Source organism: Poecilia mexicana, unplaced genomic scaffold (assembly GCF_051168715.1).
Source record: "Poecilia mexicana isolate PSO_F unplaced genomic scaffold, ASM5116871v1 scaffold_11, whole genome shotgun sequence".
NCBI lineage: Eukaryota > Metazoa > Chordata > Actinopteri > Cyprinodontiformes > Poeciliidae > Poecilia > Poecilia mexicana.
The window spans coordinates 1,633,864-1,647,704 of record NW_028263380.1 but is presented as its reverse complement, the minus strand read 5'-3'; the positions used below and the strand labels follow the sequence as shown (position 1 = coordinate 1,647,704).

The 13,841-nt window shown below is 38.2% G+C and overlaps 1 protein-coding gene across 1 annotated transcript in view; it reads right to left on the bottom strand.

The window, feature by feature from the left end:
• phf14 (PHD finger protein 14) overlaps positions 1–13,841 on the bottom strand; it is a 94,120-nt gene that overhangs the window by 41,480 nt on the left and 38,799 nt on the right. Inside the window, exons 13-15 of the mRNA XM_014992657.2 lie at positions 12,253–12,384; positions 10,585–10,747; positions 414–476 (exon numbers count right to left, since the gene is read on the bottom strand). Of these exons, the coding sequence (XP_014848143.2) occupies positions 414–476; positions 10,585–10,747; positions 12,253–12,384 (358 nt within the window). The remainder of the gene's footprint in view (positions 1–413; positions 477–10,584; positions 10,748–12,252; positions 12,385–13,841) is intronic.

The window sequence follows — 13,841 nt, the reverse complement described above, 5'->3', positions numbered from 1 at the left end:
AATCATACACAAACATTTCTGGCTTCAAAACCAAACGCTGGACCTGTTCCTCTTTCAGAGAGGATCCTCAGGGTCGCCAGAATGGTGTGTGTGCTTTGGAAGTTTACTAAACCAGTGTAAGCAATAAGACATGAGTCCCAGCAACCACTAGAACCCCTGCATCATGTGGAGAGTATTTGAGCAGTTTTCTGATGAACTGAGCAGAGAATCCAAACATTCACCATCTGTCACTTGATCCATCATTTTTGTGCAAGGAAAGCAGATTTGGAGAATTACATTAATGGGAGATTTGCATCTGCTAAGCAAAATTATGTAGTCTGAAGAAAAAAACTAATGAAGAAAAAAAAGAAAACAAATCAGAAAATGATATATCTACAAAGATTTGTGAACAGCAGCAAGAAGAAGTGACTAACCTCCACTTTCTCTTCTCGTTCTTCAGAGATAGGAACTCTTTTTCTCTTCTGGCCCCTGGTTCTCTGTGAAGCACAAACATTTCACTTTAGCATAGTGGTTCTCAACGTGGGCGGTACCGCCCCCCAGGGGGCGTTCAGAGGACGGCAGGGGGCGCTGGTGGACATTTTTACAAAAGGGGGGCGCTGGGATTCCTTTGGGGGGCGTTTGGTCGAAGGTAAGCTTTACACCTTAAATGCACAAAAATGCCAGTTTAGACTTTGAGCAACTTGGTAAAACTGCATTGTGTAACATTAAACCATGCTTGGCTGCAACTGTATCGATGGCAGCTCTTCTTCTATTCAGTGTTTGTTAGCTTCTGTTAGCTCCTTGGCGCAGCTCTGTTCTTCTGCTACTGGTAGCTAAAATCACGATACCCTCACTGTGTATCCCTCTGAAAAAATGAACCTATTTAAATAAAAAAAATAAAGAAATCCCTCCATGGGTGACACCACGATAGAGAGCGTTCATTTTATAGTGTTAACATCGGTGCTGTAAGTGGTCCGGTATGAAACGGGGGTGATAGAACAACACAACACTTTTAAATTTCAATAATCAGACTGCAGAAATTCTTTCCGTTGTTTTAAAAGGTTTATGTCAGTCTGCCTTTTCCCCATCGATACGTTTCCCGACCGCCCTGCACTTTAGTACGGAGCCCCTAAGGGGACATGGAGAAAAAAAAAAAAAGGAAAGAAATCCCGACTTATTATCGCGAGATCCCGAGAAACTAAGTCGAGATCTCGAGATCCCGACTTATTATCGCGAGATCCCGACTTATTATCTCGAGATCCCGACTTATTATCTCGAGATCCCGACTTATTATCTCGAGATCCCGAGAAAATAAGTCGGGATCTCGAGATCTCGAGATAATAAGTCGGGATCTCGAGATCTTGACTTAGTTTCTCGGGATCTCGAGATAATAAGTCGGGATCTCGAGATAATAAGTCGGGATCTCGAGATCTTGACTTAGTTTCTCGGGATCTCGAGATAATAAGTCGGGATCTCGAGATAATAAGTCGGGATCTCGAGATAATAAGTCGGGATCTCGCGATAATAAGTCAGGATCTCGCGATAATAAGTCGAGATTTCTTTCCTTTTTTTTTTCTCCATGTCCCCTTAGGGGCTCCGTACTTTAGGGCGTAAAAAAAAAAAAAAAAAAAAAAAAAGACGCGCACATTGCGCAAAACTGAAACAGGAGAAGCGGGACATAAAACAGAGCGACGAACTAGATGTGAATTATGGCATAAAAACAGTGAATCCGACGCTAAACAGTGAAAAAATCAACACATGATGTGAAACATATGATGATCAGGCGGCGCAGCAGGTGATGAGTGAAGATGGTAAACGATAAACTAAATCTAGCAACAGGAAAGAAACTAAAGTGGACATAGCAATAAACCAAGAGAGGATAATACTAATCAAAGGAAACTAAATGGAAATGAATGAAGAACAAAATGCAAGAATAAACTAAGAAACTAAAGTAAATACAGAGGAATAAACTAGTATGGCAAGACCTTTCAATCAATAATTAATACAGAGGACTGTATGGCAAGAATAAACAGACACTATTTCCAGATAAAAGGTAAAATAATATTGTTGAAGTGCCATGGGTTTGTTGAGACCACATCTAGTACTGAGAATAAATATATCTTACAGACCATAACAGTAAAGAACTGATCACTTATTTATGTTTTTAATTAGATTTGATATATTTATTTCTTCAATATTATTTTTCATGTCAGTGTTAATGTCATGAGGCTGTTCAGTGACTCCATGACACTTTCAATTTGACTCATTAGGATTTGATCAAGAACCAGATTTGTTTTTTGTAATTTCTGTCCAGTAAAACTATTAATCTATAAATCAATAGACAGGTCTATATAAAGATATAATCAATGTTTCTGTCTCATATTTGTATGGCATTAAAAGGAACTTTTGTTTTTCCACTGACAGCTCTGGTTTGAACAATAAATGCCATGTGGGTGAATTTTTATGGATGATACTCTGATGTCCCATTTTCCTGAAGGCAGCACAGAGCTGCACCACCAGAAACCTACAAGAAGAGCTATGATTAATGTAGTTACGGTTCTATCCATGTTTTAATGCTGCAGAGCTCAGTCATTTTGCAAATAGTTCAAAGTTTAAACTGGCATGTTGAACATCTTTTATCTGATCATTTTGTGTAATATTTAACAACTAGAAAATGGCACAAAATAAGAATATTTTTTCCATTGATTGGCTGCTGTTAGGCCTACCAATTTTAACTTGAATGTTCATTGCATTTTTCATAGACACCTGTGAAAATAATTTCTATTCCCATGAGTTTTTTGTTCTCTGGGAAATTATTTTTGATGATACATACAGAAACAAGCATAAAAATCAAAACATCTACAATAGTGACAGTAATATTAATGATAAAATAATGGTCAGTGCAAAGTAGCCTACAAATTCTTTGGTGGGGGGCGGTGAGGGACCTGGATAAAGGCTTAGGGGGGCGCTGGCCCAAAAAAGGTTGAGAAACACTGATTTAGCATAAGAAAAAATCTTCCAGGCTTCATTCAACTCAGCTCACTAGAATGTTTTAAATTCCAGAATGTCAACTTGATTTACTCTCTAAAGTCCTCTTACTTAAAATGTCCAAATAAACAGCAGTCAAACCAAAGAGCAAATGGATTAACAATGTCTGTATTTTGGTTTGGTCTGCACATTTTATTAACTGTGCTCCCCTGCTCAACTTTACTAATGCAGTGGCATTAATGAGTTATTATAAATGTAAATTTCTGGCCTAAGTTGGTAGTTTGTACTACATAGTGAAGGAACATATTTGAAAAAGGTTCATTTTTTTAGAACGATATTTGGACTCATTGGTCTCTGACTACACACAGTAATAGATTTCTGGCCAAAAAGATACAAACAAAACAATAAAAAGAAAAATATATTGTGATAACAAGTAAAGCCTTAATAGTTGCTTGTCTTTTCCTTACTTTTCATTTTGAAAATGAAAAAACTCAAAAAGAAAATGAAATGACTAACCTCTTAATTACAGCTCAGAAAGGCAGTCATGTTTAGTATTGGTGCCATGGAAACACATATGATTCAAGATTATTTTATCAGAACAGTTACAGTTTTTCCCTGAAAGGCTTGAAACTCTAATTCATCATTCCCCTCTACCTCACTGGTATGAAGTCTGCCATTTCTTCACAGAAAGTTTAATGCTGAATGAGAAGAAATACAAATCCAACATCTCTTTGGAAGCAAGCAAGCATCTGAGCTGCTGGGGAAGTTTAAAAGGGGAAGAAAAATCAACAACATATTTAAACAGATTGTGAAAACAATTCCATCTGTTGCCTTTGGCTCACCACCACTCACCAGATGGAGGAGTTATCATTAAGAATGCTAACTGCAAGAATGCTGCCAACAGGCTTCTTCAGAGATCCATTACTCCTGGGTCTGCAGTGTAAAAGAATGCCCATCTTTATTCAATAGATTCTCAATTTAAAGCACTGTCTGGTAAGGCAAGGAGAGAGCAGGAAAGTGTGCATTTGAGGAGCTGGATCAGCTGAAAAATGCTCAGCCACACAGCACAGCTAATCTCAGGCTCTGTTCAGGTGAGGAAATTAAAACTGCAGGCACTATTTTATGTCCCACGCAAAATCAATCTTTTAATTAAGTACATCAGTGCATCTTTAACAAGCATGAATCATTTCACAGAGGATTAGAGAAATTAACAAAGCATAGGACAGATTGTAACTAGACATATTAACTTGACGTAATTTTCAGCTGATTAATTACACATGTTCATATGGAGAAGTTTTGCATTCTAGCACAATGTTAAGCTAAACTACGTCCAATTAGGAGGATATTTATGTCCACTTTGAGTTGTCATTAGGCTGCTTCAATATTCAGTTATATGACTAAATATTCACTAATAATCTGGATATTACTTAATAGTAAAATCATTTAAAAGACAGGGGATTTCAGTTAAAATACCAGAAGAACATCATGTTTAATAAAGCCAATGACTTTTTAAAATACCAACACATTTTGGAGCAGACTAAGGTTAAGTCTCTGACATATCATAGCATCCACTGTACAGCCACTTAATGTTGGGTTTGCTAAATATTAAAATGTCAAAATGACTGACAAGAAATATTTCACTTTTATACAATATTCTAATTTTGGGAGATGTACTAGTATTTCTCCATGTCACTTTATAAAATAATGAAAACATGAAATAAAAATAATGAAGAATGATTTTTTCATGATTTGAAAGCAACAAATCAAAAGGACAGCAATACTGCCGCTATTTCATCTAACACAACTAAACTTTTTATAGGGATGGGTTTCTGTTCTAACTTTTACTTTTATCTCTGAGAGGAAAGGAAATGGAGGACATATTCAAAATCTTTAAAACATATTCTTCTTCAGTCAGCAGACATCCAGGATTTTCCCAGAAAGCCCAGCACTGGTGTGGTCCACCAGCGGCCCACCATGTTTTGTGTTAAACATGTCAACAGGAAATCTGAGAATATGACAAGCTAATTATGTTTTAGTGGAAGACATTGCTGACAATACTAAAATACGATAAAATATAAGTCAAATAAAAAACATGATTTTTTGCAGTTCAGATAAATCCTAATTAAGTGGATCTTAGGACAAGCTTTGTAATGCTGATCACATTTAAAAGCAAAATACATTAAAATAAATATTAAGCACATTGATGAGTAAATGATGAGTCCATATGCTTAACTAAATATTCCCAGAATACAACATTCAAGTATTTATTGTATGAAGGTTTCTTGTGTTTTCTTAATCAATCTGTTACATTTAGAAATGTCTACAGCATGGTGCGCTATTTTGATTTGATGGTTGTGATTGGTCATTACTTTACTTATCAAAGGGAATGCACTATTTACTAGAAACTGATTGGATGATTGGAGACCTGTCTGTGTTTGACCGATTCATTTACATAGACTTGCAAATAATCTTTTGTTTTTTTTAATGCACAAATACAATTTTTTAAAATTATTTTCGTTGAATATTCCTTTGGATTGGAGTACGCTTTAATAATCGCAAAGTATGTTATGTTGTCATTTTGTCTGTATTATGCAGTCTGTCATTCTTAATTCTGTTTTTATATATTTTTATCTTTGTGTGACTCTACATGTTTTGATTGTTAGTCGCTTTGCTGCTGTTACAATAAAATGTTCACACTGTGGGACAATAAAGGATAATTTTATTCAACTGTATAAAGTTGTGAGCGCACACACAGAGCCAAGCTTGTGCCAGAACACGCACTGAGCGCTTTTGAGCGAGCATGTGTGAGATAAACGAACACAAAATGTGACTCAGTCTTTGTAATTGTAATTGAGCTTTTAGAGGTTTGTGTTGAGTGTACAAGCAAGTGGTGAGGTTTTTATACTCGACATGTATGCAAGGTTGGACAATAAATCAATACCAACATATATTGTCACAGACACATGATCAATAAGACAGCTGAATATTCAATAGTCAACATATAGGATATTCCCTGAACTCTAATCCAGAACCATATGGGGCGACCGTGGCTGTGTGGGTAGAGTAGTTGTCTTGCGATCGGAAGGTTGTAGGTTTGATTCCAGCTTCCTGCCACATGTCAATGTGCCTTTGGGCAAGGCACTTAACCCAAATTGCCTACCGATCTGCATATCGGTGTATAAATGTGTGAGCGTTTGTGAGTGCGAATGGGTGAATGTGACTCTAGTGTAAATCGCTTTAAGTGCTCAAAATGATTGGAAAAGCACTATATAAGTTCAGTCCATTTCCATTTATATGGCATTCTGGGAGATGTAGACAGACAAAAGGTTTTGGCTCCTCACTGCCAGCTAAGTAAGGTGGGTGACATCAACTAACTCACTCTTTGGTTACCTGGCAGCAACTTGTTCGGTAACTTGTGCAGTATAAAGTTTTGCCGCTGTGCCTCACAACGGCTTCAAAATGAATGATGTGGATAAAACAGGAAAGGTCACGCCAAAAGACTAATCAATAATTAATGATATCGACAATCATCATTATCGACTGACATGAAACGCTAATAAGTTTTGAAGCCATATCATGCAGCCTCTACGTTGGTGCAGAACTCACTGAAAACACAGCATCTCCACTAGAGCGCGTCTAACCGGTCCTGTCTCAGTCCGCCTCGGCCAGATTAATCTCCATTAGCAGAGCCAACTGGCTGCACTGAGCACTGCGGAATTGATTTGACTGACAGAATAACGCATTTGTTGATTGTCCCATGATATACGTCACTGAAAACTCCAAACGACATTTCTCATATGGTTTAACAGTGGACCAGCAGACATTTATACTTCTATCACGTTCGAAATAAATAAATAAATAAATAAAGTAAATAAATAAACCATTTGGGTGTGCATAAATTCTTGCTCTCACAAAAATCTGCCTATTTACCCAAAGCTCCTCCTCAGAGCTGTAGTCTCGTCGAGCCTCTGCCTCACAGATCAGCCCTCCACCACGCCTTCTCCCTCTCAGCTCCTCCAGACTAGTGGCAGCAGTAATTAGGAAAAACCCGGTGGAAATGAGCATCATCATAGGAACTGCTTCCCAAGTACAAATGCTCTGAAGAATGATTAAAAACGGCTTAATGAAGGAACACAGGGGTGGGCGGTGTCAGAAAGAGCAGGAGTTTCTTAAAGAGACAAAGGCCCAATTTCAAGACATCAAATTTATTTTAAGTTATGTTTGATATTTTACAACATTTTTAATAACTGAAGATAACATAGTTACTTGTCTGTGCTATATAGAATGGCATAATGTGCCTGGAAAATACATAATACTGCCCCCTTAAGGCTCTTGCTTAATGATGATAAATAAATAAAAGCAGACACTGCTCACTTTAATCCATTAATAACTTCCCCAAGACATACAAGGTGCTGCTGGACTGTTTAAAGACATCCACTAAAGGAAAATGTGTATGTCGTTAAACACACAAAACTCCTTCCTGACAAATGAACTCCCAGACACACACAAAGGCCAGTAGGAGGTCGATTAGCAGGTCCTGATGAATGGAAACAAGGCTTTAGAGAAGTGCAAGGACTCGGGTGCTCCGGTAAAAGCATTAAAAATGCAAAGCAGCCCTTTTAGCTGCTGCCATTGCATGCCTTGCTTTTGAAGATAAATGTTGCACTGAAGTGCTGCTCCTGAATGGCTGCGGCTGTCTGAGAAATCAGAAGGCTGCTTAATCCCAGAGAACCCCGGCAGGGTGTTCAGCACGTATCTGTGAGCGAACAGCTCCAAACCTGAGCAGAAACACTCCAGCGCTCACCACACAGACCGAGGTCCAAGACGCTCTTCCTCTCCGTTTTCCTCTCTTTGAAACACAGGCACACAATTTAATATTCCTGCTGAAGTCTTGGAAATGGCAGTGTCATGTTTTGACAGTAAAAACAAAGCAAAAATCAGATGGGAAGTGATACACACATCATACACCCACACACACACACACACACACACACACACACACACACACACACTCCCAAGTTGTCAGATATCAATCTGAAGTGTTTGTCAAGGGAGCAGAGAGGCAGCTCTGTGTTACAGGATCAGAGCATGGTCAGTTCAGATAAGCAGGATCCAGTGAGCAGCAGAGAGGCTTCTGTTCCTGCTCATAGCTCACCCTTCAGACATGGACCGTCCATTAATCTGACAGTCACTGAACACATCACTTTCATGTCTGAATGCTTCTTCTGGTGTGGGGATGTGAAGATTAACCTATTCATTCACATTTGTGAAAGTGGGTGCCTTGGTAGAGCAACAGTGTTTCTGAATGAAATCTAGACGCATCGCTCTGTTCACATCAATTCTGAAAGTTTGGGAACGGAGGAGAAAAATGAGAGTGCAGGCATCGCCCTGAGCCGCAGCAGACCCAACAACATTCAGACATCAAGTTTATGTGTGACAATAGGGATGGGCATTTATCGTGTCATTTATCATGGAAAATTTCTTATTGATTGCCTTGATTAATTTCAATTTATAATATTAAAAAAACTGATTGAAATTTTATTTTTACCCATTTCTCCACTGTTTCTGTTTATTCCACAAGAGCGTCAATAAATATCTGTAAATTTGAATTAAATAAATTGAGTTACTATGAGCAGTTAAATTACATGAATCACTGCAATAAAAAATGACTGTTTGAAATGGGAATATTTTTCCAGAACAATTTTTGTGTCTGTGGCACCATGAATGCTGCCATGCAGTTGCAGCCACACAGAGACCTAAAAAAGACATAATACAATTTTTTATCATTATCACAATAGTATTCTGATAAAATTCCACGTCCATATCACTCAGCTTATATGACACTATCTAGAAAAAATATATATTTAAAGTATATTAGCATCCATTACTGTGGACTTCTCTGGATAAAACCTTCCTGTACATTTTGTATTGTATTTATACATCTGCCACTTTTTCAGGTTGTTCATTAATGATTTTCACATGAAAGCAGCAGCATAACATTTTAGTAGGAGTTAATTGTGAATTTATGTCCGATAAGCTTTCCAGAATGTCAGAAGCAGTCAGAATGACTCAGATTTGTACAGTGGACTATAAACAACTCAACAAATGGTAGATAAAAAAGTAAGATTGCATTTTCATTTGATAATAAATAAACAATAGAAGTTGATTCTGGTTATTGAATCAGAAGTGATCTCAGACTGTTGGGGCTTCAGAGCGGAGCTGCTGTTGGGTTCATCTGTTTCTATTCCTGCTGTGGGGAGTATTATTATTCTTAGTAACGACTCCTAGTGATCGGGAAGATGACTGGAATGTAGGATGATTGAATTGAAATTTTTTTTGTAAAGTGCCTTGAGACAAGATTCATTAAGAACTGGAGCTGCTGTATAAATAAAACTGAACTGAATTGAAATGCAGCTATTGTGGCAAAATCAAAGTATTTTGGGCGTCATCAGGTCTGAAGCATCAGCTCCCTGAGTCATCGGTTTTCACTGCTTTGATCTACATGATGTTGAATCAACACATGGAATTTGACTGAATGAAGGGGAACTGAACAGGATCCAATGCCTGTTCACTGGTCTTTACTGTGTATATGCACTGCCTTACAAAGGTTCATTTCAATAAAAACTTATCAAGACATGACAAGACAAGCAGGTGAAACATATGAATATTTCATACTAATTTAAAAACACTTTTTTTTTTTACATTTTTTGAATGTTCTTCTCTGTCCAATAAGAAGTTGATAGTCCTGGGTCTAGTCAAAGCCCACCTTCTGAGATGTGGTGGGGTAACTTCAAACACCCAGGACACCTCTCATATGTCTCACAGGTGAAAGTGAGAAACCTGAATGAGTTTACACTGAAGACTGGCTGTGAGGGCCGATCGTCACAACTCCTGCCTCAGACAGACACTTATCTTTTGGTTCATCAGTAAACAATGGTCATTTTGTAAACTAAGACTAGAGTATTTTAATCTCTTTTTTTCCCCAGAGGTAAATAAAAACAAGATCAGACATTAATAATGTCAATAAAAAAGTAGATATGTATGAATTTCAGATATATGGATAGTGATACAAAGGTAGCAGCAGCTCAGTGCTGTCAAAAACTAAAGAGGTTTTACTCAAACCGATCAACTATAGAGGTAACCTGCTGATAGAAATCTGAGTCGCAGTGTGTAACCACAGTGTAGCTGTATTTATGCTTTCAAAGGCAGAACTGCATGTTACTGTACAGCTGAACCGTGAGAGGAATCCAGAGTTCTGTGTGTAGAGTTTCAGCTGACTACCCAGAGAAAGGAGACCAGCAGAGGCAAAGCGACACACACCACATCCCTCCCCTCAGAGCTGTCTCTTTAAACTAATGCCACTTCAAAGTACATCCAAAGTAAATACATCAGGATGTGTTTTTTTTTCCATCTATGAACCTTAAGAAGAAAATGAGCAATCAGCATGAGAACACAGGTTAACTACTTGCAATCACTTAGCCCTCACATCCATCAGTCCCATTCTAATGAACCAGTAGAGGAGGAAGAGGAGGAGTAAGATGAGGGAAAGGAGGAAGAGGAAGAAGAGAAGGACAAGGAGGAAGGAGAGGATGAGGAAGAGAGTTCACCAGTACTCACTGTGCCTCTCACTTGCTGCTTCTTGGGCTCTGGAGACATCTCCTGAGGGATGAACTTGATCGGTCCTTTGATCTGCCTTCTAGACCTCTTGGTGCCGTCAGGCAGCGTCTCCATGGCGATGTCAGCTTCATCACTGCTGGCCTGGTCACACTCGGAGCATTGCCTGAAGAAAACCGAGAGCTGTCACTCATCTTGTATTAAACTTATTGTCAGTGATCCAAATATTTGATATTTTATTGGACACAGGTTTTTACTGGATGATTCCAGATTCAAGTCTGACCTGAAAAATTAAAATTTTGTATAAATGTAGGTTCTAGATTAGGGTTGAACGATTCATCAGATTAATCATGCTCAATTGGTTATTGAAATAATCATCAACTAATTTAGTAATTGATTAATCATTAGCGTTAACTCTGAGCAGATATTAAGCCAGAACTGTACAAAACATATATGTATTTTGCAATCAAAAAAAGTTAAATGTAAGTCTGTTCTGAAGTTTATTTGAATTTTTTATCCATTTCTAATGTTGTACAAAAAGGCTTCAGTCGATTACTAAAGTAACTGTTAGCTGCAGTTCTATTTTAAATTGAAACAAATCGTTCTGTCCGTCCATGCTAAAAAACACTTCAGTTTCCTTTAAAACAGGGGTGTCCAAAGTCGGTCCTCGAGGGCCGGCATCCTGCATGTTTTAGTTCTCTTCCTAGTGGTAGTAACAACCTCCTCAGCAAGTCAATGTTCTCCTTAAGCCTTCTAATGAGTCATCATTTGATGCAGGTGTGTAAAACCAGGGAGAGAACCAAAACATCCAGGATGCCGGCCCTCGAGGGTCCACTTTAAAATCCTGCTTTAAAATGTTTTAAAAACCTGCCATGTTGAACTTGAAAAATTAAATTCATGACTGTACTAGCCTTGACCTGATTGTGAATTTCTGTTTTTAACTCACTGATACAAAAATGATGAAGCCATAAACATCTGACACTCCAGTTTTACATCATGAATCAACTGAGAAGCTGAAATATGAGACCAGCGTCATTACAAAATCAGGAGGACATCATGTACAATTAACCAGCTGCCTCTCCTTGTTTCTTTCATTTATAACATGGAAAAAAGACAGTTCTAGTTGTTCTCTAATGACCACAGTTCATTAGAGTTGCTAAATGTGGAGAGGCAGAAGCATTAAATCTCTTCTTCAGATAAAAAGCTGCAGACTGTGGGAGGGGAAGGGAGAGGGTGACATTTCTACCATCTCTGCATCTGCTATCTGATAAAACAGCTTCCACAGACGGAACAAAAATGTCACCAATAATACGACTAAAATGCTCTCCAGATCCAACTGTTAGCTGCTCCTTTAGGAGGAGGCGAATCAAAAAGAAGAGCCTGCTGATTATATTCATAGGATGAATGAGTTGCATCATAAATGCTGCCTTTGTGCTGTTCTCTCATCTGAGGGACAGTTACAACCAGATTGTTAATGGGGAGTTGCTTTTTGAAAATGTATTTAACAACAAAAATTAATGTAACAAACATCAGGATCCATATTATTAACAATCCATCCTGCATCACTTGTTTTATCAGCATGAACAGAATTGATGTCATTTCTGAGTTTCCCACATGAATAAAGTGCAGGAAACAAAGAATCCCGCCCTGCAGGGTCTGGATGAGTCTCACCAGTAGCTGTTCTTTGTCTTCTTGGGCATCCGGGTGAGAGGAGGCTCCAGGCAGCCCAGGTGGTAGTAGAGTTTGCAAGTGTCGCACAGCACCAGAAGATGTTGGTCCTGGTTCTTCTTACAGATCCCACAGCTGCAGAAATGATTCAGATAAACCTCAGACTGGAACAACTTGCAGCTTACATTTTCTGTTCACAATGACCTCCAAGTTCTGCTTAAAAAGGAATTTATAAAGTTGTGTGAAAAAGTAAAGCAAACTCTAGGATTTCAATGTTTAGTGGAGACTATGTATAGGCCTGTCGCAATAAACAATAAATCAATTAATTGCACGATAAATTAAAACTATCGACCTCATTTTAATGATCAGCTTTATCGTCTCTTCCTGCCTTATTCTCTTTCTGTTGATGACACTGAATAAAAACGGCTCAACTTCAGTGCTCTCCACTGACCCCTCCCTTCCTCATTTCCTCAGTGTAATGCCCAGCGCACACTACACGAACTTAGAATTGTCGGCTGATTGTTGGCCCATTTTCAAAACCTGAGACCATATATTAACTGACAGAAATCCTAGGTATAACGTTTCGATCGGGTTCGATTGTGCCATGTGGTGTCCAACAATCGGCACAAAATAATGGCTACAAGTCCAGCTAACTAATTTAAAAACCAGGCATTAATCAAAGTTTTACTACAATCTACCTGTAAAGCATGTGGCAAGTGTCCAAGTAAAGTCCTGACTGAATGAAAATCATTATAACCTATTGATTTCACATTAACGAAGAACAGCTGAAAAGTTACCAGGTTTATCAACTGCGGTAGCAATTTGGTTCCAACTCCTCCCCTTGTCATTTCTATATTCTTTGCACGAAATGTTGAATAAGCAATAATGTTGTTTCCACAAATCATCTCCAATGTCCGTTGGACTTCGGGTTGCAACGTGTCAGCTGTTTGGGATTCCTCTCTGTAATTTCCCCTCAGAAAGCACAGAAGGTAATCCGCACTTTCTGATTGGCTACCTGTCACATTCAACAGGCTGCGTTAAGGTCCCAGTTGGGAAAACCCCCGATTTAGTTCAGAGCGGCCACAACAATCTACCGTAACACACCATCCACTAATCGCAAGCGACAATCTTAGATCGGCCAACGTTCTAAGATTGTCATAAGGGGAAAATAGGGGCAAAAAATCGTGCAGTGTGAACTACTGCATCAGGTAGTCGGATATGTCCATCTTCTCTATCTAAATCTAATGATTACTGAAGGGCAATACAGAATTCATAATCTGCAGTCTTTTGGTTGAATGTAGTATTTATTTCCACTGTGGTTTTATGTTGTTTAGTTTTTATTCAAGTTCGTTTTTTGTTAATGGAGACTGAGAATCCATTTTATTTTTGTTTTTGGTTGTTTTGTTTATTTTGTTTATCAGTTAAGTGTTCTTTTGAAAATAAAGTGCATCTATCTTTGGCAGGAAATTGCATGCATTATTACATAATTTCCATTAAATCTATGTAAAAAGGTCTTCAAACAATATTATCGTTTATCGCAATAATTTTTGAGACAATTAATCGCTCAACAAAATTTGTTATCGTGACAGGCC